At 35.7% G+C, this 25,739-nt stretch overlaps 1 protein-coding gene across 1 annotated transcript in view; it reads left to right on the top strand.

The window, feature by feature from the left end:
- LOC150076329 (catalase-like) overlaps positions 1 to 25,438 on the top strand; it is a 100,935-nt gene extending 75,497 nt beyond the window's left edge. The window contains exons 7-11 of the mRNA XM_090387928.1: positions 7,058 to 7,210; positions 7,314 to 7,452; positions 10,436 to 10,587; positions 15,252 to 15,407; positions 24,937 to 25,438. Coding sequence (XP_090244054.1) covers positions 7,058 to 7,210; positions 7,314 to 7,452; positions 10,436 to 10,587; positions 15,252 to 15,407; positions 24,937 to 24,954 — 618 coding nt within the window. The 3' untranslated portion in view covers positions 24,955 to 25,438. The remainder of the gene's footprint in view (positions 1 to 7,057; positions 7,211 to 7,313; positions 7,453 to 10,435; positions 10,588 to 15,251; positions 15,408 to 24,936) is intronic.
- Positions 25,439 to 25,739: the final 301 nt, after the last annotated feature.

The following is a 25,739-nucleotide window of genomic DNA, read 5'->3' as shown; positions in this document are numbered from 1 at the left end:
TACAGTGGAACTATGTGTCCATCTGTAGTGTTTGTGATACAGCTCACATTGCTGAATTTTGGGTGAATTTATCTGGGTGATGAAAGGCTGTAGCTTTGAGCATGACTTCAGATTAATGTAGTGGCATTGGAAATGTTTTCAAAGTAATGTTTTCTAGACTAGGAGCAGTCACAGAATGATTGTCACCTAATCATATAAAAGTTATCTTATTAGTGATATATTGGCACCATACTTCCTTGAAGAAATTTTACCAGAAGCTTCATCCTCATACTACATGTTGCACTGTGATGAAACAACAACTGAAAGGGCTGGCATAAAAAACCACAACAAACAATAAGATACTGGTATAAAACCAAAGAGGATATAGTTTCATATCAGTTGGGTTTTATGTGGATTGTGTAACAATCAATGTGAAAACACAAGAAACTACATCTTAGAGGGAAGTTTATTGGAATGGTCATTTTATTTATTGCTCTAAGATTTAATACAAACAACTGTCTTTTCTATTATGATAAATGGGCTGTTTCAATTGGAGGGCTCAATTATTCCTTTTTTTTTTTTTTTTTCATTTATGAAAACCCCAAACACGAGAGGTATTAGAACCTATAGTACTTAGTACCGTGCTTGATTTGGAAGTTGAGAAGATGAGAGAAGATATTTGTTAATACTGGGAAGACGATATCATACAATACCATAACTCTACTAGGAATTACCCAGACTTCTAATATCTCTCTCTCTCTTGCTGTCAGTGTTACTTTTTTTCTAAACAGCCACTCACTCTCAAATGCACCCTACCATGGATTATTGTAAGAGAAGTATTGGTGCACCCAAAACTTCTCATGCTTCTAGATCCCATTCAAAAGGGGCAGTCAGGTTAATTAATGAACTATCTCTTACAAGTCTCTCCAGTCTGTTTTGTAGATGTTTCTGCTGCCTGTGTTTTCTCTATATACTTTCATGGGCACTGTCCTTCTGAATTGGTGTTTATAATTTTCCCTCTCTTTTCCTAACCAGTCTGTTGCTATTTACTGTCCAATGTAACTCACAGAACAAACATTTCATATTTGTCATTTATCCTTTTAACTTCTGTTTTCTGAACAACCTTCTTCACTTGTGCTTCCTAAAAAATTACAGTCTACAGAAATTCAAATCTAATGTCAACAGGTATCTTTTGTCTTCTCAGCATTCAAGCCACACATGCTATTAATATCTTTCGTGTTTGGGGTTTTCATTAAAAAAAAAAAAAAAAAAAGAGGCCACCGTTTTGCAACTTTGCATAATAGAACTTTGTAGCTGTTATCTCTCTCTCTCTCTCTCTCTCTCTCTCTCTCTCTCTCTCTCTCTCTCTCTCTCTCTCTCTCTCTCTCTCTCTCGTGGTGGATATACGGTCCAAATACTGTTGATGTCATCCTCTATTGTTTCTGCCAACAGTTGAAAGTATCTGTCTTCATTGAAGGTTGTTTCTCCTAGACCTCTCTCCAGGTGTTCTGGCATCATTGCTTGGCTCATGGAGCATCCATGTTAATTGTAACTACATCCATTTGATGGGTGCAGTCAGCTACACCATCAGCAAAAATATAGATAGTACTGCAGATGGAAGATGGTTATTAATATACAGGAGAAAAGATGGGTGAAAGAACAGAACCTTGTGAAACTAGTATTATTTTGAGAAGTCAGATGACAGTCTTCTACAATCATATGCAGTGGACAGTTAACTGACTACCCAGTTGCAAAAAACAGAAGGCAGACCATATGATAGAAGCTTGTTTCAAAGACCGGTGTGCTAAGCATGATAAAAAGCCTTATAGAATATTGATAGCAACTGCTAGAGTTTCTCTAAACTGTTTTGTTGAAAGATGAGTAATAAGCCAGGTTCTTACTGAAGGAACACCTTCAGTAAGAACTGAATGCATATTGGTCACATCATTAATCAGAAGGTTTCAAGATGGTGTAAGAATTGGCAGTTGCATTTCTCCCTTACATTGGAAAGAGTTGAAGTAAGTTTAGTTGCAATCTGTCTGTAGTCTTCATTTAATTGTTACAAATAATGCTTTTTGTATAGTATCTTTTCAGGTAATATCTGCTCACATAACACTGCTGTGTTGAAATAGAAAAGTGTTTTTTTTTTTTTTTTTTTTTAGAATTATACAAAAGTATACATAGCTTGTGACTAAAATTTCAAGAGATAAATGATTGAATACAAAAGTGAAATATTAAAATATGACGGAAAAAAAAAGATTTCACCTGCTTGTTCCTATCTTATCAGGAGCTACAAAGCACCAGCATTCAAAACTGTTAAGGGACATTGCATTTCTTAACCTCCAAACCTGCCAAAGGGTTTGAAAGGGTTGAAAGACTGTGTTAGAGGTTATTGAAATGTTTTGTTGCTTTATTGTTTTGGACACTGATATCTTGTGTTCCTGACAAGAGATGGGCCTGGCAGATAATCTTTTTTTCCATCATATTTTAATTTTGTTTTTCAGTTATATTTAGCATTTTAATATACAATTTAAAAAAAAAAAAAAAAAAAAAACTTGAATGCATCCATTGAAATGGAGACAGAGTCATCTCAGCAAGCTATGTGTACTTTTATATAGTTCTAGAAAAATTGCTTTTCTATTTCATGGAGAATGTGATATGAGTAGATTGCAATTCCTACATATTTGTTCCCTTTGCTTGTATACTTTCGAGTAATAATCATGCAATCACTAATGTTCCACTTTGGTATAGCTATGAATTTGTATTGGAATTTTTTTAAAAATAATTCCATATACAAATTTCTATCAGAAAATTTTAAACTTTCAAAATTTTTAAACTTTTCATTTTGTTATTATAAAATAAAATAATATTAAATTACCAATATTTTTATATATTCAAACTCAATTTTTAGAGTAATATCTTAAATATTATTTTTAGGTTTAAACTAGAAAACCTGGCCTTACTACACAGATAATTTGCTTATAATGTAACTCCCCCCCCCCCAGCTCTGTGAGCAAACTTCCTTTGCCAATGTTGGCTCATTGGTCACATCATGATATGCCATTCAATTAATTGCTTTGATGCATATTTTATTTGTTGAAGTTACTACCAGGACTACTTGGGAATATTATGTTCTTGTTTATACTCTGGCACAACCACCAGGTCAGTGGAGTTTACAATAAATCAATTAATACAAATGTTAATCATATTTAGCAGTCATGGGCTTGAACCTCCGGTCCACTCAAAGAGTGTGTACCTAACCTGATATTGTGATCAAGATCTTTTATTTTTAGGTTAGGTTAGGGAATGAATTCACATCAAAGACATGGATCAGTAGCTCAGTGACTATACTCTTCTCTGTGAATTCCTTTGGCAAATTTCTGAACCTAACGTAAAAAAAAAAAAAAATGTGAGAATGTGTGTTAGCTATTTTAGATTAGAAAAATATTCCAAAATGGTTGTTGAACTGTCAAATTTAAAATAAAGTTACATTTTGGTATTCTTTCCCTGTGAAATTTATGAAAATTTAGAAAATTTCCATAAACAATCCTAAAACTGACCAAATTGATATTTGAATAGATATTGATAGACATTCTGAGATGACTATACAGCCTATATTATAATTTCGCTCAAATAGTTTCCAAATAATTTTCACAATATAAATAGCTGTTTGGGGGATTTTGAAGAAATTGCAGCATGAATTTAGGTATTCTTGAGTAGTGGGGGAAAGAAAGAACACATTATATGAATTTACAACTTCAATAAATGAGGTTAATCATTAAAATGATTAATTGACTGGAAAGTCAAATCAAAGTGGCTGATGAGCAGATATTGGAAAGGATATCTGCTTAGTGAAAAACCCAATCTACTACCCACTCTGCAGATAGCAGATTGGATTTTCTGTGATTGGTGCCAAGCACGAACTCACACAAGTTCACAATTTACAAGTTTACACAACTTGTAAATTGCGAACGAATTTGGAAATTTTTCTTATTCTATGTTAAAACTGACAAAACAGATATTTGGAGTAGTAATTCAAGAGATAAAATAAAACTTTCACCAGTGAATAAAATATGTCGAAACAATGCATTGGTTTTCATCTTGTGCTTCACTGCTAATAATAGCTTTGTCATCTCCCCATCTTTTCTGTTGTGCAGTATGAGTCATGTCTTTTGAAGGTATGGTGAACATCATGAGATCCACTATTCCTTATATTTTGATGGTACAGTTTTAAAATGGTTTTCACAGGCCAGCTACTAGATAGTACATTACATTTAACCTATTGGTAACTCTTAAAGGCATTTGTATCAGTTAACACACTCTTGCTGCTTCTACTTTGCCAACAAGTGACTTGATGAATCCAACTGGTATGTATCCTAATATCACATAAAATTTCTTAATCTATACAACTTGTTTCCTCCAAATTTTACATTAGTGCATCATGAAAAGTCAAACTAATAGAATGAATATATCTGTAAAAAGATATAAACCTCCAAAAAACTTCCTAATTCATTTCACAAATATGCATAGTCTCAGTGATTCTCTTTCTACCTGCAAAGCCCCACTTATTTAACAGAATCTCAATTACCAGTTTCCACAACCATGACTGATCTCAGTTGTCCTAATTATTCTCAGATTACTTTTGCTTTAAGGTGATACCTGTGCATATGTTTGTTCTGATGTCTCCTTTCTACACTCTTTTTATCCCACTGATATCTTTACTTCATGGAAATTGGTTCATATTCAGTGAGATCCTAAAATGAGTGACAGATCTCTCCCGTTTGATTATCATCCTATTGCATGTATCTTTACTTTTTCCAAAGGAATAGAGAAATTAATAAATCACTAATGCTTACACTACCTCAATGTTTCAACTGATTAATGATTCTCAATATCAGTTCCATCATTAATCACTTTCCACTGGGTAATAGGCACCTCTGTAGCCAGGTGGGCAGGAGCAGCAGTGCGAAGCACACGCTTCTTGATTGGACCCGGGTTCGAGCCCGTGCCCACCAAGTACGGAGGATGCGGAAAGGTCAGGGAATGACCACTGAATATCCCCGGAGCAATATGGCCTTAGTTGCTAATGCTCCTAAAAACCAAATAACAAACAAACAAACAAACTGAGTGATATCTTCATCATTTTTTTTTTTTTTGTTTTGATGAAAAATTTCAGCGAAACTCAAGTGATTGCTCTTTGCATTTCCAAGACTTTTGATTGCATTTGTCATAAAAATCTAAACAAGCTTTTTCATTTTATGGGTTACCTTCTGGAATTTTTTTTTTTTTTTTTTTTTATCGTGTAGCTAGCTTTCCCTTTGACTGCTCACCATGGGTGATGTTGATGGCTACCCAACTGAAGCTGGAGTTCTCCAAGGCTCAGTTCTTTCTCTCATTTTTTTTCTCGTGTGTATTAATGGCTTTCTTCCAATGACCAACCATAGTTTTGCTGATGGTAGTGTACTACATTCAATCTTCCAGTTTGAGAAACTATCTTCTACACAAACAGCAACTTCTTGACTGTTGCCAATTCCTTGAATACTGATCTCTAGGTAATTTTCAATTAGATGAAGAAAACTTAACTTCAGTCCTTCTAAAACTCATCCTGTCTTATTTTTTTTGCAAAAAAAAAAAACCCTGCTATGATGCTCCTCCTCCTCAGTGACAGATTTCTGGACAAGATCACATTTCCCTATTAGGGATTATCCTGAACATGGGCCAATGTGCTGTTTGGCTCTTGGGTGCAGAAAAGGAACTGTCAGTTGGAGATAAATTGCAGGATACAGAATACAGACAGTATACGGCAATTATTGTGTTTTCTGAACAACCATGGTGGACTGTTGTAGGTCCCTTAATAACCCTTATGCTTAGCATGGTGGTTATTGATGTTCTTTTACATTGAGATGAGCAGATAATCCTCCCGTAAGAGATGGAAGGGATTTTAATGGGTTCTTTTCACACTATGGCCTAGCCAGGTGGGCAGAAGCAGCAGTGCGTAGCACACACTTCTTGATTAGACCGGGGTTCAAGCCTGTGACCACCAAATACGGAGGATGCAGAAAGGTCAGGGAATGACCACCATATATCCCCAGAGCAATATGGCCTTAGTTGCTAATGCTCCTAGAAACCAAATAACAAACAAACACTATGGCCAAAGGTTCTATGGTTGTCTTTTTTTTTTGTCCTAAAAAAATTAGCCAAACTGACTGCAGAATACATGTAACTGACAAGCACGATATGTACTCCCATCTGAAAAATAAATGTCAGCAGCTGTCAACTAAGATTATGCTACCAGCTGTCCACAGTGACAGCCAGTATCATTGCTATGGAAGTAGCAGTATGTGCCAAAAGATTGTGACCATTAGGGTCATAGCAGAAGACCTGTGGAGGAACAATATATTCCATCATTCAGGAGTGTAAATATACACAGTGTGCTCAGTGGATGCCATGCTTAGTGTGCATGTAAGCTCTTGGATGGAATTATCCAAGGGAACTGTATCCTGTATCCTAGGAAAGGGAACTGTATCCTGTATCCTAGGAAAGGGAACTGTATCCTGTATCCTAGGAAAGGGAACTGTATCCTGTATCCTAGGAAAGGGAACTGTATCCTGCAGTGATGAACTCAGTGACAACCACATTAGGTGGGAAGCACTGGCACATCACTTATTATAATCCACATACTAACTCTATGATTTTCATATTTTTGGGCCTCTAAAGGATTTTGGCGGCTTGATATTGGGATGCAGCAAGCTATCTGTGAGTGGTTTGACTATTATGTGAAGAAATTTTCTGAGTGAGATATCCCACACTTGGTGTTAGGAGCATGTCCTAACACTGTGTGAATTGGGGCCTAACAGGTTATAGTATCCTCATATGGATTTCTGTTGAAACCAATTTGAGAGCACTGACTTATAAAATGGCAGAACAGTAAGTATAATGGTGACTGCCTTATATACATATAATGTATATAAGGCAGTTATAACATTATATATATAATACTTATATACATAATGCAACAGTAAATATAATGATCCTGGAATGATATTGATTTGTTTTTGAATTATATGTGCTATTGTAGGTTTGGCCCCATTCAGAATATCCTCTAATACCAGTGGGAAAGATTGTTTTGAATCGAAATCCTCAGAATTATTTTGCTGAAATTGAACAGATTGCTTTTTGTCCAGCTCATATGATACCTGGTGTTGAACCAAGTCCTGATAAAATGCTCCAGGTAAGTCAGCCAGATTTTCATTTTATAAGATCTCTTTACAAGATTCAACTTGACCTAGTGCTTTTCAATTTTAATTTTTGATAACTAAATTCATCTTATCTAGGGAAGGCTATTTTCATATAGTGACACTCATCGCCATAGGTTGGGAGCAAATTACTTACAGATTCCTGTAAACTCCACTAAAGGATGCTCTGTTCATAATTACCAAAGAGATGGACCTCAATGTGTTAATGATAATCAGAGTAAGTACCTTTTCCCCACAGTAGTTTGCATAGGCTGAAGTGAATCCTTGCTTTTTTTGTAAAAAAACAAATCCGTATGTCGTTTATTTTTGCTCAAAATCCGAAATGAATTTGCTATTAACATGCAATTTAAATGCCACGTGTTGACATAATAAATGGTATTTAGTTAACTACTAATAACTCTGATTTCATGTTAAAAAACTTATCCACTGTAATCACTGAATTGGAAATAAATGTTGACACTAACAAATATATTTAATACTGAAGGCATTTCAGGAATCTTGCTTATTCCCATTGTCAGCATATCTTTATTAATTCTTTGCTAAATATAAGGAATAAAATGGAGAATATGAGCAGTCAGACAAAAAAAAGAAAGCTAGGTTAAGTTGTATTAGTAGGTAATGTACAATAATGTAAGGTTTTAAAAATGCTAAAAACTTTCTGTATATACTTCTGCATGACCATCTAAGTCAGAGAATTTACAGAAAATCATTTCGACAGTGAATGTAATTGTTAACTGCATTCATTGTTCATATGGGCTTTGAGCCGCAGTTGACTGAAACACACTACTGTGTTTCAGTACTGTGTCTGCTTTTGTCTATGTCAGAAAAAGTTGTCAATAAAGAACATGCATAGGTAGGTGTTAGCTTAAATGGAAGTAGATTATAATACCAAACTCAGTTGTTGTTTTGGAGTATGTCTAGAAATAAATTTTCTTTATGAATTTTTTTGAGATCTTTTATATTCTCTTGCTTTTATAAGCCATATGGCCTTGTAAGTAGGACAGTTCCTATTGATATGATTTCTTTGTTCAGATCTAGAGTAAAAGCTAGAAAAAGATGACCCTACACATCTCACTGTCGGTGAGATGCAATGACTAGTAAGTAAACTGAAGGTTAGTGCTCAGGGTGGAATTTTAAGTAGTTGAGATTATCTCATTCACTGGATAATCTTCATTTTGAATACTGAGTGAGTAGGATTTTTTGGCTCACACAGTATGCAAATTTGTCCATGAACACACTTGTAACAACACATAGCAACACTGTCAGTATATTGCTTAAGATGCTAATGCACTTACATCATTATGAGATTTGTAAAATCAATAACAATCACTCTGAAGAACAGTATCCTCTAATAATATTTTGAAGTTAGATTTAAGGGAAGGTAACACACTTTTGACAATCTGACTATCATTATCTGAATGTAGAAACTTCCTTTGAATAACTTCCTATTCTACTATATTGGTCCAGTTTTTATTCAAAAGAGTGATCTGATTACTGATTTAGAAGTAATTTTTGCAAGCAGCTGCTGGTTTGACAACCATATCAACTGTCATTAGTAAATATTTTAAAATTATTGGATTCATTAAGAGGAATTCCTTTTATTTTTATCTGAATTTCTCTCTGTATAAACTAATTGTAACAATTGCAGTTAATTCTACCAGTCATCGATAATGCCTCTGTTGTGTGGAATCACTATAGGAAGATACATTTGAAGCTGTTCAGGGTAACTTTGTAACGTACCTCTCCTCCAGGAATCCTCTGTTCCACCACTCATTACTGACAGTCATTCTCGGTATGCTTTCATCTCAAAACTCTTGATGTCAGAAGAATCCTAGCTGAATTCAAGTTTATTCATAAAATTCTCTCTGGGAATCATGTCCCTCTTAGCCAAACAGATATCAGTAAACTTTCCATATCCATCCATTCAAGGGTGATGTTAAGAAATAGTCCTACAAACAGACATTTTCTCAAATGCAAATAATCTCAATTTATATTTCTTTTACAACTCAAAGAATATTAATACCATTAATGTTCTTGTAGCCTTTCCTTTGTGCAATAAGTGATATAGTCTAATTAGGCTTTTTTTTATATCCTAACAAGTTAATTTATTATGTTTATTGCTGTTATTTTCTTAATTATTTTTCTTTTGTTACACAAATATATGTACTGTAATTGGTGCTCTGTAGTGCATGTCTTAATAATAATAATAATAAACAAATGTTTAAATTTTTTTTAAAGGTTTTTATAATACTTTAATGCTTGCATTCTTTAGTCTCTTATTTTACTGTATTTACAGTCTGTGCATTATAATATTTGATATCCTCTAAAAAAGGTAATTTAATGTGTAATTTTAGTGTTTTTTTTTTTATTATTTTTTCTCTCTCCATGCATTGTAATTAATGCATGGATTAAAAATACAAAATGCTGATTTTTTTCATGTATTGTATGAATTAATAAAAAAACAATAATAATAAAATAAATGTGCAAACAAAGTTGTAGGCTAAAAATATCAAAATAAAATGCAGTATGGAATCAGTGCCTGGAATATATCGAGTTGAACTGTGTAGTGGACGATGTTCGGAAGAGATAATGGAAAATTTTGCACTGTTTTCACTTGTAATAATAAAATATTACAATTAATTAATTGCAATAATTAGAAGTATTTGTGAAGATATTTTTGTTTTATTTTCCTATTCTCCAAAAAAAAAAAAAAGGGGGGGGCTTGGAATACCAAACTGGATTCTCATTGCCACAACAGAAGAGTATTCCTGCATTGTGAAAAATCCTAATTACTTATTTCCCTTGGGTAGGTTGTGTATGCCTTGGCTACTATGCTGAATGATGACATATTTCAAAGTATGTCAAGTCATTCTGACTCAAGTCATTTTTCTGTAATGGCTTCACCAAATACCCTCCAAATGGCTTGTTTTGCCCATCATCAGTTTAAAAGCATTCTGTACTGGTAAACAATTGTTCAGTTGTGTTTTAATATTAAATGTATATGTTTTCAGTGAAATTTAATTTCTAGAGTCCACAGTCTGGATTTCAAAAAAGAATTCTATTGCTTTTCTAAAAATATAATTTTTCTGCTTTCTGTAGAAATGTATACTTTTTTGGAAAAGAATCAATTTTAAAACCTTGAATAGATTTCATGCAAGTGAGATTTCTAATTTTTTTTCTCCCCTTTTTTATATCATCAGATGGCTGTCCCAATTATTATCCAAACAGCTTTTGTGGTCCTGTAGATGATAGTTCCCAGAAAGAATCTTCTTTTCATTGCAGTGGTGATGTTACTCGTTGGAATTCAGCAGATGATGATAATTTTACACAAGTTGGATTGTTCTGGAATAAGGTTAGGTCTTTTTAACTCATGAATTGCACACCAGATATGGCTTATGACCAAAAATGCACTCATTGTATATTATAAAAATGTTCAAATTGCATCATACAGTAAAGTGTTAAGTAAATTTTTGTGGTTTCTGCTTGCACACCTACTTGCAACTCATGATTAAAATTCTGATTTTTTTTAAAAATTAAATCTTTTTAATTTAATTTAATTCAATGTTTACTCATTGCATTGTTACATTGTTATGATTTATTAAGAGTTGGGTTTAATAAGACCCAGCAAAACTGGGTCTTATTATTCACTCAGAAGATTAATTAGAAGTTAAGACTGATATATGAGAAAGATGGTCCAGATACAATATTTGGTAAGAAATGTGTCAAAATTAACAAGTTAAAATATGAAAGGCATTTCACAGTATTTAAAGTTTAAGGATTTTTAATTGAAGTGCCATAAAATTTATTATGACAAAGATTAGTGGGTGGAATGAGGGAAATGAGAGAGAGGGAGGAGGAGAGGGAGGGATGAAGAAAGATAATGTACCCAAGTTAGTATTAGAATTAGCAATGGCCACATGGTGCAAGGAAGCCTATGGCTTATGCTACACCAGCCAAAAATAAAAAATAAAATAATAAGAAAATAAAAAAAATAGACAACCTATGCATTTCCCTCCTCCTGCAGATAACTATCCAGTTGACCTTTGAATTTCCCCAAACTGTCAGCCTTTACTACCCATGTAGTTAACTTATTCCAGTAATTTATGACTCGCTGGCTAAAATAAAACTTCCTGCAATCCAGCCTAAACAATACCCCCCCCCCCCCATAACTTGAAATTATGGTCCCTAGTTCTAGAATCATTTATAACCGTGAAAATTTCATCAGCATTCATTTTACTTATGCCTCTCAGGGCTTTAAACACCTCAATCAAGTCTCTTCTAAGGTACCTAGTTTGCAAGCTATGCAGCCCACATATTCGAAGTCTTTCTTCATATGGACGTCCTTTTGCCGATCTCACCAGGCAGGTTACCCGTCTTTGGACCCTTTCAAGAAGCTCAATGTCTTTCTTTAGTTGTGGTCTCATTTCATTCATTACAGTATCTGAGTTCAGAATGTTCATTTATTTCAGGAGGTATGATGCATAATTTTCATTAAGCAGTTTCTGTTTTTTTTTTTTTCCCTTGTTTATTTTAAAATGTAAATCATGCATTCGCATTTATCTCATCTATATCGTATTTTCTAGCATTGTGAGAAACAAAATGAAGAAAACAATGAAGTCCAGCATGATCATTAAAATATACAAGGGGCTTTCAACATATTATCTACCCACCTATGAAAGAAATGAGATAGAGGCAAAAATTGGTTTTATTTTTCAATGTAATTCCCCTGAGCTTTAATACACTTGCTCCATTTTGTTGGGCAATGAGGAAATACCAGACAATTAAATTTCTTTGTCCTGTTCATCAAAGAATGCAGAAACACTGGTGCATTGTCCTGAAGAAGCAGCACACCCCTGGAAAGTTTTCCGTGGTGTTTTTCCTTTATGACATCCCTTAGGTTGTACAGTAGGGATGCATATGACCCCCCAGTGACTGTCTGCCTGTGTTCCAAGAAGTGAATGCACAAAATTCCCTCACCATCCCAAAAAATGGTGGCCATAATTTTACCAGCTGAAGGTTGTCTGAAATTTTTTGGGTGGGGAGAACTCTTGTGCTTCCATTTCATTGATTATTGCTTGGTCTCAGGATCCTAGTAATGAACCCATGTTTCATCACCCGTAACAATTCTGGAGATGAAAGTTTCAGGATCCCTTCCATAAAACTTTAAAATCTCTTTACAACACTGTATTCTGAATTGGTTCTGCACAGGAATCAGAAATCTGGGGACCCACCTTGCACATCATCCTCGGATGGTTATGACTGTTCCCTCAGATATGTCATTCCCTAGAGATTTGGGACACCTTTAAACGTCTGCCATTCAGCACAAGGGTTTCCACAGCTTGGCACATTTCTGGAGTGGTTGCTGTCATAGGCCTTCCTGGACGTGGATCATCTTTGATGGACTCTGTACCCCACTTGAATTGTTTTGACTAGAATTTCACCTGGTGCTCTGAAGGTGCGCTGTTGCCATACACAGCCATCATCCTTCCATGAATGGTCTTTGGCCCATTTCCTTCTTTGGTGAGCAGCTTAACTAAATGATGCTCCAATTTCAGCAAATTCATAATTTGATACTGGTGTCTTACTTCTTTCTGTTACATCAGCACAACCTCAAAACATAGTGAGATCAAAACTGGTATTATAAGTTGAGATATGTGGGAAAACTACCTTAGGTAGATAATTTATTTTCATTCAATTGTTTGATTGACTTTCAATAAATAATTTATCGAATGCCATTATTAAATTATAAAATGAATTTGTGAGGGTGTGTTCAATAAATAATTTATTGAATGCCCCTCACAAAATAAATATAACATGGCCTTTGTTTTTCTTCTTTGAGTTCCTCACAGTTGGGATTTGGAAGAGCCTCTGTAGCCGAGTGGTCAGGAGTGGGAGTGCAGTAGCACATGCTCTTTGAGTAGACTGGGGTTCAAGCCCCCGACTGCTGAATACGGTCGCTCTGCCAACCTGCACTGGACCAGTGTGGCAGATTATGGTCCATTTCCCTCAGCATGAATTGTTGAGGAGGCTTCCATTCTGCAGTGGATTGATAATGGCTGCACTTTTTTTTTTTTTTTTTTTTTATTCAGAAAGAGAATAGCATTTCAGATGAGTTTATTTTCTTCAAGTGTTTCTTTACAGATGGTATAAATTTACAAAAACCATTCTCTGCATAAAGCAGGGTCCATTCATTCTGATGTTTGTGAGTGGTAATAAATTGGTGAAGATGAGCAATTTATATTTATAGGATTTCTCTGAATATTTATAGCATAGGTCTAGGCTTAGTTGATTTACTGGCAACATAAAATGGCAGTATGTGAGTTCCATTTGCATTGCTGCAGTCAACTACTGTGATTTGTTCTTTGAACTTTTTATATCCTGGTGCTATAGGCTCCTCTTTTCTCCCATTGTTTTTGTGGGTAACATCTTATAATTTAAATCTGTTTTTTTATATCATATAGTTCTCCAATCAATTTTTCTCTGTTGATAAATGACCTTAAATCTTCTGTAAATTTTTGAGCAGCGGCAAGCTGATCAGTGGATAATCCGTCCTTGTTAATACTCAATACATGAATTCCATAGCATGTTTTTCTAATGTCCAAGCCATCCCTCACTTGTTATAAAACTTTCTGCACCCCATCAGTCTTTTGATAAAAGACCAAGGCCTTTTCTTTGATGTGGCTTTTATGGATGAATGAGGATTGGAGTTCTGTGTTGTTGGAAAAACAGTCTAGTCTTGTCTTCCTTGCTTGCATAAACCATAGCCATAATGTATTGCCTTATCTCTAATTTTGGTTTCTTTAAAGTGGAGCAAGAATTTATGACCCTTGTGGAAACAAAAACAGATTGAAAAACCCTATTTTTTCTTTATTGATTCTGCCCCCCATCTTATTTTTTTTTGCCCATGCCTGACTCATACTGTCTGTTGCCCATGGCATACTGCATATGCCATGGGCATTAGTATGTTTTGAAGGGGGAAGTGTTGGTTGATTAAGGCGATGTCTACTGTATTGACAATATAGTGATCATTAGAGCAGTGGCCAATATTTCATGGGAAATTATGCACCCCTTATGATAGATGAATAGACTGCTGGCTGGAGAGGGAGATGACCATTTTGAATAACATTGATTTTTCAATTTTGAATTAATTTTGAATTTGAATGTAAACTCCAAGCACGAGAGGTGTTAGAACCTATAGTACTTAGTACCGTGCTTGGGTTGAGAAGACGAATAACATTAATATTAATCAGGTTAAATGATGGAACTAAGCAAACATCTTTTGTATCAACCAAAAAACTGAGTTGATCATAAATTATCAATTTCTAGAAAGTAGCAAGGCAGTTCACTTCTGCCTTGAATCTTGTCAGAATCTCTACCTCAAATATCTTGGATGGTAACTTATTCCATTGATCAACAACATTAGACATTAGTATTAATAGCGAAAACGACGCAAGAAAGCAAGGTTCTACTGCATCAGCAAAAAAAAAAAAAAAAAAACCCCTTCCCATATCACTTGTCCTTTCTCTTCTAATTGTCTAGTTCCTCCTTAAATTTATCCAAACTACCCACTTCCACAATATCAGATGGAAGTTCCAACAATCAATTGCTGGCTCAAAGAAAATTTTCACACATCTATCCTGCAACCAACCTTCCTTAAACACCCCAATCAGATCTCTTGCATGTGCATAGTTTCCAGATGTGGTAATTTGCTGAATTGAAGCCTTTCTGCATCTGTTCCAATAATTTAATGAACAGGAGTTTTCTATTCTTTTAAGATAGCTATTAAAAGAAAAAAAAAAAAAACCTTTATAACAGTATTCATGGAATGTGCAGTGAATACTGTAATTTTGAATGCTTCATCTGTGTAATGTCCTGTAGAAAGATGCAGCATTCAGATTAAAGTTTTCTTATAACATAGTGCATGCTGTGAATTGCTAAAATCAGGTTACATTCTATAAAATGTGTAATATACTTTATTATTTATGTATATAATTGCTATAATTTTATATAATATAGGTTTTAAAACCTGATGAAAGAGAACGGCTAGTGCAAAACATTGCTAGCCATTTGAAGGATGCTCAAGAATTTATTCAAGAGAGAGCCATTAAGAACTTCAGCCAGGCTGATCCACAATATGGCCGTATGGTGAAAGATGGATTATCCAAAATTAAGGTATAAAATTTCATTAGCGAGAAAAATTTACTTATTGCTGGGTCTCTTTATATTTATAAAATATGTTTAACAAATGCCAGGGTGTTCTCTAGGTGCAACACTACCTAAGTCAATAGGAACAAATTTCATAAATAGAAAATAAAATACAGTGGATCCCCTCTTTATGATCAAATCACTTTACAATGGACTCTCCATAATAAAATACCTTTCACTGTACGATATGTAGTAAGCGTGGGATATTGTCATATTTGTGAATTGAATTTTAATTCTATTTTAATTAATTAATTATGTTAAATGCAGCTTAAAAAATAGGAATGAAAAGAAGATGAGATGTGGATCTTTCACTTTCTGCCAGAGACAAGGGAACAGTCCACACAGTGGAAATACAGCTCTTCTCCTGCTCCCAATAAAGCAGGTGAATTACTTATGCCAGCAAGGTGATGGCATCGGTTTTTTTTGTAATGCTGATGGAATGTTGCTATTGGATTATCTTCAGAAGGACCAGACACTTACAGGAGCATATTATGCAGCCCTTATAAGGCATTTTCATGAAAACATCAAAGACAATTGGTGAGGGAAAACTCAGCAAAGTAATGTTGTTCCATCAGGAAAATGCACCTGCTCAGAAGTCTGTTATTGCCATGGCTGCATTGCATAAGTGTGGCTTTGACATCTATATTCATCAGATGTAACACAATCGGACAGGCCCTGGATGCCAAGCGTTTCCATGGCCAAGCGATTTCAGAACTCTACAAAGCATTCTCCTTTAAAGGAATCACTCTTCTGTTTAAGTTTTCAGTTAGTTTCTCTTAAGTTCTTTCAAAAATCATTGTAGACTTCATCTTACAAGTAGTAAGTTATGTCAGGAAAGAAAAGACAACTTTCCTTTTATTCTTATTAGAGTTACTAATCCAACTAACTTAACAACTTTTATTAGAGTTACTAATCCAACTAACTTAACAACCGCTTAGCCACTCATGGCATTACTCCTGCCTCCCTGTGGCGTGGCCGGTAACCTGAGTGGTAAAACCAACCCTCAGGGCCAAAAGGAGTATAAAACTTTTCCTCCACTTGATCCATTGAGATCACTTACCGATACAGACCAACCTGATCGTGACCATTGTCAAAATAAAGGGCAAAAAAAAAAAAAAAATCCATGTCAACAAGACCACCCAGCCATTCTCCTAATACATTCACTTTCGGACTATCCTGTGAGCATATCCCCATTTCTAATTCAGAAATACTTGGAAAATGCTGCAGGAACACGAAAGATGGTAAAACGTCTACAGTCTGGAGATCTGCTGGTAGAAACAATAAAACCAAATCATTCAGAAAGATTAATGAAACTGACCACCTTTGGTGGAATACCAGTGAAAATTACACTACATGCTACTCTGAATACCTCCAAAGGAGTTATAGCAGAGTGGGACCTCATTAACATCTCAGAGGAAGAAATTGTGCAAGAATTGTCTGATCAAAGAATAGTAGTAGTGGCATGTGATGCAAGAAACCAAGTGTATGAGCTTATGCAGCATCAGCCAAAAAAAAAAAAAAATCACACCATTCCCCCTCCAAATGCCTGTCCAGTTCCTCCTTAAATTTATTTAACCTATCAACTTCCACAGCGACAGATGGAAGTTTGTTCCAGCAATTAACCACCCGCTGGCTAAAGGCAAATTTCCGCACATCTATTCTACAACTGTCTTTTCTTAATTTGAATTTATGCCCCTTTAGGTTCATAATCTGAACAAGTGGAAGGATCCCATCAGAATTCAGTGTGCTCAACCCATTCAAGACCTTATATATCACAATCAGATCACCGTGCAGGTGCCTAGTCTCCAGCCACTGTAATTTGCTGAACTTAAGCCTCTCTTGGTAAGAGGATCCCTTCATTCCCCTCACCAATCTTGTTGCCCTTCTCTGTACACGCTAAAGCAAATCTACATCCTTCCTAAATTGAGCCCTGTACACAGTACTCAACGCATGGCCTGACCATTGCCTTATACAGAGGGACAATCACCTCCTTTTCCCTGCTAGCAAAATTCCTATATATCATTGACAAAACCCCATGACCTGCTCTGGCAGTCTGTCTGCATTGCTCAGAAAACTTCATATCGCACTGCACAATTACTCCCAGGTCTTTTTCATTTTCTACACCTTAAGTGTAGTACCACACAGTTGGTACGTTTCTCTGGGGTTACTTCTACCCATATGCAGCACTTTGCATTTGTCAAGGTTAAACTTCAGTTGCCACTTCTTAGCCCATCTGCCCAAATTATTTAGATCCTTTTGCAGTAGCACACTGCCATTACTGTCATTAACAACCCTGCCAACCTTTGTATCATCTGCAAACTTTGACATTAAGCCTTCATCAATGTCATTGATAAATATACAAAACAGAGGACCCAACACTGAACCCTGTGGGACTCCACCAATAACATTAGTCCACAAAGAGCAGCACCCATTAATTACCACCCTCTGTCTTCTCCCACAGAATCATCCTTTTATCCATTGTAGCAACTTACCCCTAATACCATTCCAATTTGTACAATAGTCTTCTATGCGCAACAGTGTCAAAAGCTTTCCTGAAATCCTAATATATGATATCAAAATTATTTTTTGCATCCAGTTCCTTTGTAACCACATAATATCCTATCAAATTTGTCAGACAACACTTTCCTTTAACAAACCCATGCTGTGTCTGAATTATTGCTGCAGTCTTGTCTAGGTGATCCTGCAATGCATGTTTTACCAGTGACTCCATTATTTTACCCGGAACAGAAGTTAAACTAACTGGTCTGTAATTACTCTTGTCACCCTTCGATCCCCCTTTGTGAATTGGAGATACATTTGCACATCTCCAGTCTGTGGGGACCTCCTCTGAGTCCAAGGATGCTCTCATAATAATGGCTAAGGGTTTGCTTAGTTGCTTTGCCACCTCCTTTAATATAACTGGATAGATCCCATCCACCCCAGGTGCCTTTCTTATGTTTAACTTCAACAATTTCTCTTCCACTTTGCTCTCAGTTATTACAAAATCATTAAGCACCCTGCTACAATTTGATAACCTTCTGCCATTTTCAAACCTTAATAACTCCTCATGTGTGAATGTAGATGCAAAATACTCATTCAGTTTGTTTGCTATCTGAGCAGGATCATCAACAGTCGAACCATCCATATCAAGTGGACTAATCAGATTCATCCCCTTCCTTTTAGAGTTTATATAAATAAAGAAATCCTTGCTGTTTTTCTTAGCATCCTTTGCCAACGATTTCTCATAATCTGCCTTCACCTGCTTAACCTCCTTTGTGACCTGATTACAGACTAGCTTATATCTGCCATAGGCTTCTGAGTCGCTTGATAATTTATATGCATCCCATGAATTTTTCTTCTCTGTTACGAGTCTCAGTAGTTCATTTGATAACCATTTAGGCACCTTGAACAGTATTTCTTAATAGGTATGAAACTTTTAGTAGCTTCCACGATTAATTCATTGAATGCTTCCCACTTAGAATGTACTGTTGGTAACATCGTCAGTTGATACCACTGTACTCACCTTTACGGAAGCAAAAACCTTTTCCTTTACCCCTGATGGTAATTATATCTTTTAAGTAAATTCCACATCATTATACTGTGATCACTGCTACCTAGTGGTTCCTTTATCTGCAAATTCTTAATACACGAATGATCACTGCTGATAACCAGATCAAGAGTACTACCCTCTCTGGTTGCCTCTCGAAAATGCTGCTGCAGAAAACTTAGCATTTCTTAATGCTAAGCCTTCTGCTAAGAAAACTTAGCAGAAGGCTTAGCATTAAGCAGGGACCTGCTTAATGCTAAGCCCCAACTTCCAAACAAAGTCTACAAGAACAAGAAAGTAATACTCCAATTTCTGTTCTACCCAATATACCTGCACCAATGGATCATATCCAGACCAAGAAAAAATCCCCCATACATATGGATGTTGACAACAAAGTTGAAACTATATTACATCTTCATGCAGAAGAAGATATGGATACGGAGCGACCGGCATTCCCGAAAAAAGAAAGGCAGAAACTGAACGATACAAAAAAACTGCTCAAAAAAAACACAGATCAAAACACAACTCCAAAAACCGTGTAATGCAGCACATACTTCAATGGAATTGTAGAGGCATGCATGCCAATACAGACGACTGATTAATAGATATAATTCGATGATAGTTTGTTTACAAGAAACCGATTTAACGCCGCAAGTAACTCTCTCAATCAAAAACTTCACAATGTATAGAAAAGACAGGAATACTGCAAGATCCGCACATGGAGGGGTGGCGATCTTAGTAAACTCTAAAATTCCCTCCCGAATTATATCTCTATAGATGGACTTGGAAGCTGTTACTGTGCGTGTGGCTTTTGGAATATACCTTCTGCCAAACAGTCCCGTCACACTAGAAGATCTTATAGTTCAAGTGCCAACACCTTTCTGTTTCCTTGGTGACTCCAATGGGCATCACCCATTGTGGGGATCTTTCCATATGGATCAAAGAGGACATCTGACTGAGACTTTACTGAACCAACAGCAGTTAACCTTATTAAATACTGGCCATCACACTTATATTCATCTTCCCACAGGATCCACCTCAGCAATTGACCTGTCCATCTGCTCTCCTATACTGTTCCCCAGTATGGAGTTGTCAATCTTAGAAGATCCACACAACAGCAATCATCTTCCAATTATATGCAAAATTCAAACGAAACAATCCCAATGTCCCAACCACAGAATAAAATGGAAGTTCTCAAAAGCAAATTGGGCAAAATGCTCAAGCTGTTTGTCCTTTAATGATCAATTTATAAAAACACAATCCATAGACAAAGTCACCGAGCACATTACCACATATATTCTGGCAGGAGCTTCTGAAACAATTCCTCAATACTCTGCAGACCAACACAGATATGCAAAACACTGGTGGAATGAGGCTTGCAATAGTGACAAAAGAGAGAAAAATAAAGCCTGGAATCAGTTTCGTAGGTCCCCCACAACAGCCAACCTCATATTATATAAACAACAAAAGGCAAGGCCAAGACAAATAAGAGGAAAAGCAAAAAAAAAAAAGAAAAAAAGACTGCTGGATAAAGTTTGCCAGTACAATCATGAAGGACACCAGCAGTCGGATAATATGAAAAAAAATCCAACAATTAAATACATTCTATTTACTGCTCCAATCCTGATTATAAATGGACGAGAACTGTCCTCCCCTAAAGAAATAGGCAATTTCCTTGCAGAAAATTTTAGTGAAGTATCAGCAGCATCCACATACGACAATTCATTCCTGAAATCTTAGCAGAAAAAAAATAAATAAATTTTAATACCACACGACCTATTTCTTATAATCAGCCCTTCAACTTAACTGAACTCAAAGAAGCCCTAAACAGATTAGCAAAAAACAGCACAGCAAAACGGATGGAATCTATTACATAATGCTCAAACAACAGAATAACACATCTTTAAAATTATTAATAGTATTCTACAATCAGATTTATCTTGAATGTGTTTATCCTTCCTCATGGCATCATGCAGTAATTCTTACTTTTCCTAAACTGGGGAAGGATCAATCAGTTCCACAAAACTACTGACCAATATCTCTCACCAGCTGTCTCAGTAAAACACTTGAAAAAATTATAGACAACAGACTAAAATAGATCCTTGAAAGTAAAATGCTGTTAAAAAAAACAATACGGTTTCCGCCAAAACAGATCCTGCTTGGATCTTATGATAAGAGCTGAAACCAATATTCACAACGCTTAACGTTAAAAATCAACATCTAGTGATGGTCAATCTAGACATCGAAAAAGCTTTTGCCACCACACAGAGGTATGGCATTCTTCGAGAGCTATATTCCATGGGATTGAGAGGACACTTACCACAATGGACTAATGTTATTAGTGGAGTCCCACAGGGTTCGATGTTGGGTCCACTGTTGTTTTGTATATTTATCAATGATATTAATGAAGGTATATTTTGCAGATAACGAAGTTTGCAGATGATACAAAGGTTGGCAGGGTTAGTAATGGCAGTGTGCTACTGCAACAGGATCTAGAAAATTTGGGCAGATGGGCTAAGAAGTGGCAACTGAAGTTTTAATCTTGACAAATGCAAAGTACTGCATATGGGTAGAAGTAACCCCAGAGAAACGTACCAACGGTGTGGTACTACACTTAAGGTGGTAGAAAATGAAAAAGACATGGGAGTAATTGTGCAGTGAGATATGAAGTTTTCTGAGCAATGCAGACAGGCTGCCAGGGCAGGTCATGGGGTTTTATCAATGATATATCGGAATTTTGCCAGCGGGAAAAGGAGGTGATTGTCCCTCTGTATAAGGCAATGGTCAGTGTGTACAGAGAAGGGCAACAAGATTGATTAGGGGAATGAAGGGATCCTCTTATCAAGAGAGGCTTAAGTTCTGCAAATTGCAGTGGCTGGAAACTAGGCACCTGCGCGGTGATCTGATTGAGGTGTATAAGGCCTTGAATGGGTTGAGCATGCTGAATTCTGATGGGATCCTTCTACTTGTTCAGATTAGAAACGTAAGGGGGCATAAATTCAAATTAAGAAAAGACAGTTGTAGAATTGATGTGCGGAAATTTGCCTTTAGCCAGCGGGTGGTTAATTGCTGGAACAAACTTCCATCTGTCATGGAAGTTGATAGGTTAAATAAATTTAAGGAGGAACTGGACAGGCATTTGGAGGGAATGTTGTAAATTTTTTTTTTTTTGGCTGATGCTGCATAAGCTCATACATTTGCTTTCTTGCATCACATGCCACTACTACTAATTCATTCAGAATTTTCTTAAGCACAGAACCTTTCAAGTTCGTCACCAGAATGTACTGTCAGAATGTTTTATCCAGGAAGAAGGGGTGCCCCAAGGGTCCATACTTAGTGCTACCCTCTTTGCAATTAGGCTAAATACCATGACACTGAATATTCCTAGAACTATAGAGATATATATGTATGCTGACGATCTTGCCATATTATACCATTCATCAAACATTAATATCATTGAGAGACAGCTACAACTTTTCATAAATAAGCTAGAGACATGGACTTAACAAAATGGTTATCGTATATCAGAACAAAAGACTATTGCGATCCATTTCTGTAAAAAAATGCAAATTACATCCAGAACCTGAACTGAAATTAAGAAATCATCCAATCCCTCTCGCCAGCAATATCCGCTTTTTAGGTTTAACACTAGATGTGAAACTAAATTTTTCCATGCATATAAGTTATCTTAGAATCATCTGTTTGAAAAAACTCAATATACTTAGAGCTATCTCTATAGATACTCTTCTGCACTTGTATCATTCTCTCATCAGGTCGCGTCTAGACTATGGCACAATTGTCTATGACTCAGCCAGGAAAAGTGTGCATACAACACAGTGCTCTTTGCACTTTGGCTCTTGAGGCCCTCTGAACTTCCCCGGTCCAAAGTCTATATAGAGGCAAATGAACCTCCACTCCACTTCAGGAGGAAAATGTTACTACTCACCTAAGCAGCCAGACTTAAAAGCCTTCGAGATCATCCCAATTAACTGCTACTCTTCAATCCTGAATGGATAACATTTTTTAACAATAAGCTCACAGAAAACAGACCCACTGGTGTTAGACTACATGAGTTGAGTCACTGCTGGAACGTACATTTTACAAACATGCTCAAAGAAACTAAAATACCCGATCCACCCTGGTCCACAAACCTACCATACTGTGACACATATTTTCAACAGTGGGGAAAAAAGTCCCTGGAAAACTGTAACATCAAACAACTCCACAAAGAGCATGCTTATAGCAATGTGCAGAGCTGCATAATATATACTGATGGCTAAAATCAGACAGCACTGTAGGTGCTGCAGCAGTTTTTCCCTCCTTCACAGTGTCCAGACTGTATATTGCAGTAGCTGTATGCAATCCAGCTAGCTATTGAGAATATCAATATTCATCTCAGCACCAGTGGTTTAATATATACCGACTCCATGAGTGCACTGTCCACAATAAGTAATATATTGGCGCCTCCGTAGCCAGGTGGGAAGGAGCAGCAGTGCTTCTTGATTAGACCGGGGTTCGAGCCAGTCACCACCAAATACGGAGGATGCGGAAAGGTCAGGGAATGATCACCGCATATCCCAGAGCAATATGGCCTTAGTTGCTAATGCTCCTAAAAACCAAATAACAACAAATAACAAGTAATATATTCTCAACTCCCATAGTATCCCATAGTAAAAGAAATACGGGTTGGTCTAAATCACTTAATGAATAGTAATCATACTCTAAGCTTGGGTCCAATTCTGTTGGATTCCAGGGCATGCTGGCATCGTAGGTAACGAAACAGCAGACCAGGCAACCAAACATCCAAACAGTACTGCACCTCCATCTTACCAAGTACCCTATATAGATTTACTAACACATATCCGAAATATCTGTAGAGACCAGTGGTTAAACATTTGGAAGACCCATATGAACAATAAATTGTTTGAAATTAAACGTGAACCACAACTATGGAACTCCAGCTACAGGCAAAACAGGTAATACTGGCAAGACTACTCATAGGGTCAAACTCCTGACCCACCTGTTCCTGCTCATGGGTGATGGGCACATTGTGATGATGTGATGACATCATCACAATAGGCATCACATTGTGATGCACATTGATGGGCACAACTTACAGTCCGGCATTTTTCATTTCTATATGATAGAAACAGCTGAAATGCACAAATTGATAATGGTTATGATAAAGCTGACAAAAGTTAGAGCCAAACAGATATTAAAAGATTAATGCATTGTAGTACAAATAAGTCAATCCACAGCTTGTCAGTCAGTCTGTGTGCTGAATTGCAAAGGGCTAGAAGATCTGTTTATATCTGAATTTGAAAGCTGAAAAATATATCTAATCAGTTAAGATTAGATATATTTTTCTTGTCATTATTTAGTTGGTATGAAAGATATAGTTATACACAACAGATATTTACATATGGTCCTTGTTTAGAATTCCTTGGAGGAGTTGATCTCTGGTGAAACTGGGTGACTCAGTTCTGTTATGGTACATCTTGTTGCACTGAAATTAGTTGAGATAACTAAAGGATACACCAAGGGGACGGTATATACAAGAGCAAATACTGTCTTAAGATAGTAATTTAATGCGTAAATAATGTTCATTTACAAATTAACTAATAAAAATTTAATAGTACATTTGGTAATTAATTTCTGCTTTGAATAAATAAAGTAATTGAATAATGAAATGGAAACTGAGCTAGACAAATTTTCATTGTGAGTCTGAGTATATAATGCATGCTGTGTTATGTTTTAATTTCTCTCAAATTGCTAATTGTACCTAGATATTTTTAATAAGGAAACTGAGAGAAAACTTCATTTGAAAGTGATTGGGAGAGCAGTGGTTTCTGAATACAAAAAACTTAAAACACACAGATTAGAACAAAAATCATGATGTTTATTTTCAGAAGAATAATTTTATTTTTATTTTTTTTTTTTCCCAAATAGAAGAGCAGTCACCTGTGAGAGAAGAGTGCAGCTGTTATTTTTTGAATAAGGAACCCACATTTCAGAAAACAAATCAGTAGTCATATTCAGATGGAAAGGAAATGAAACGGTTATATTGTTTTGATAAGCTATTTTATTTCACATTTGATAGCTATTTTTGTTATGTTGATATTCTGGTGTAATTAATAACATAATTACCTAAAGGATAATGTGCATATCTATATTTTGGCTAATAAATTTATGGGAAGAGTTTATATGCAACCACTAGAGTACAAATTTTGTTAATTTTAACTGAATAACTTTATAATAGATTTCTGTGGATACCCATTTTGTGATGAATTTAACCCCACAATACTTGTTCCTCTACTCTTGGATTAGACCTCACTGGTGCTTGGTCTAACAGACCCCAGTTTTTCTTTTTATTTATTTATTTTTTTTATTTGGGGAAGTGAGTTTAGTGTTTTGAATTCTGCTTGGAATATATCAGTGCATGACTGGATTGCAACACTTTTTTTGTAATGTATAATTTTTTAATGAAAATTTCAAATTTAAAAATTTTCTTCCTTTTTAAGGACACAAAAACTTGGTGTTTACCATGCAGAATTTTTAGGGTTCTAATCTCATATTAAAAATTTAAATTCAACAATAGGATTCAAATATTTGTGTTTTTGACCACACACACATTTTCAAAACAAAATTATCGATTATTACATATTTATTTCTGGCTTAACTTTATTCTTCATATTATATGTGTGTTTTAATATTTAAATAATAATTGATATTTATGTAACTTCTTGAATTAC

This window comes from Mastigoproctus giganteus, chromosome 13 (assembly GCF_048544385.1).
Source record: "Mastigoproctus giganteus isolate SK-2022 chromosome 13, ASM4854438v1, whole genome shotgun sequence".
Taxonomy (NCBI): Eukaryota; Metazoa; Arthropoda; class Arachnida; order Uropygi; family Thelyphonidae; genus Mastigoproctus; species Mastigoproctus giganteus.
The sequence above is the reverse complement of the archived record's forward strand: the minus strand, read 5'-3'. Positions and strand labels throughout refer to the sequence as shown.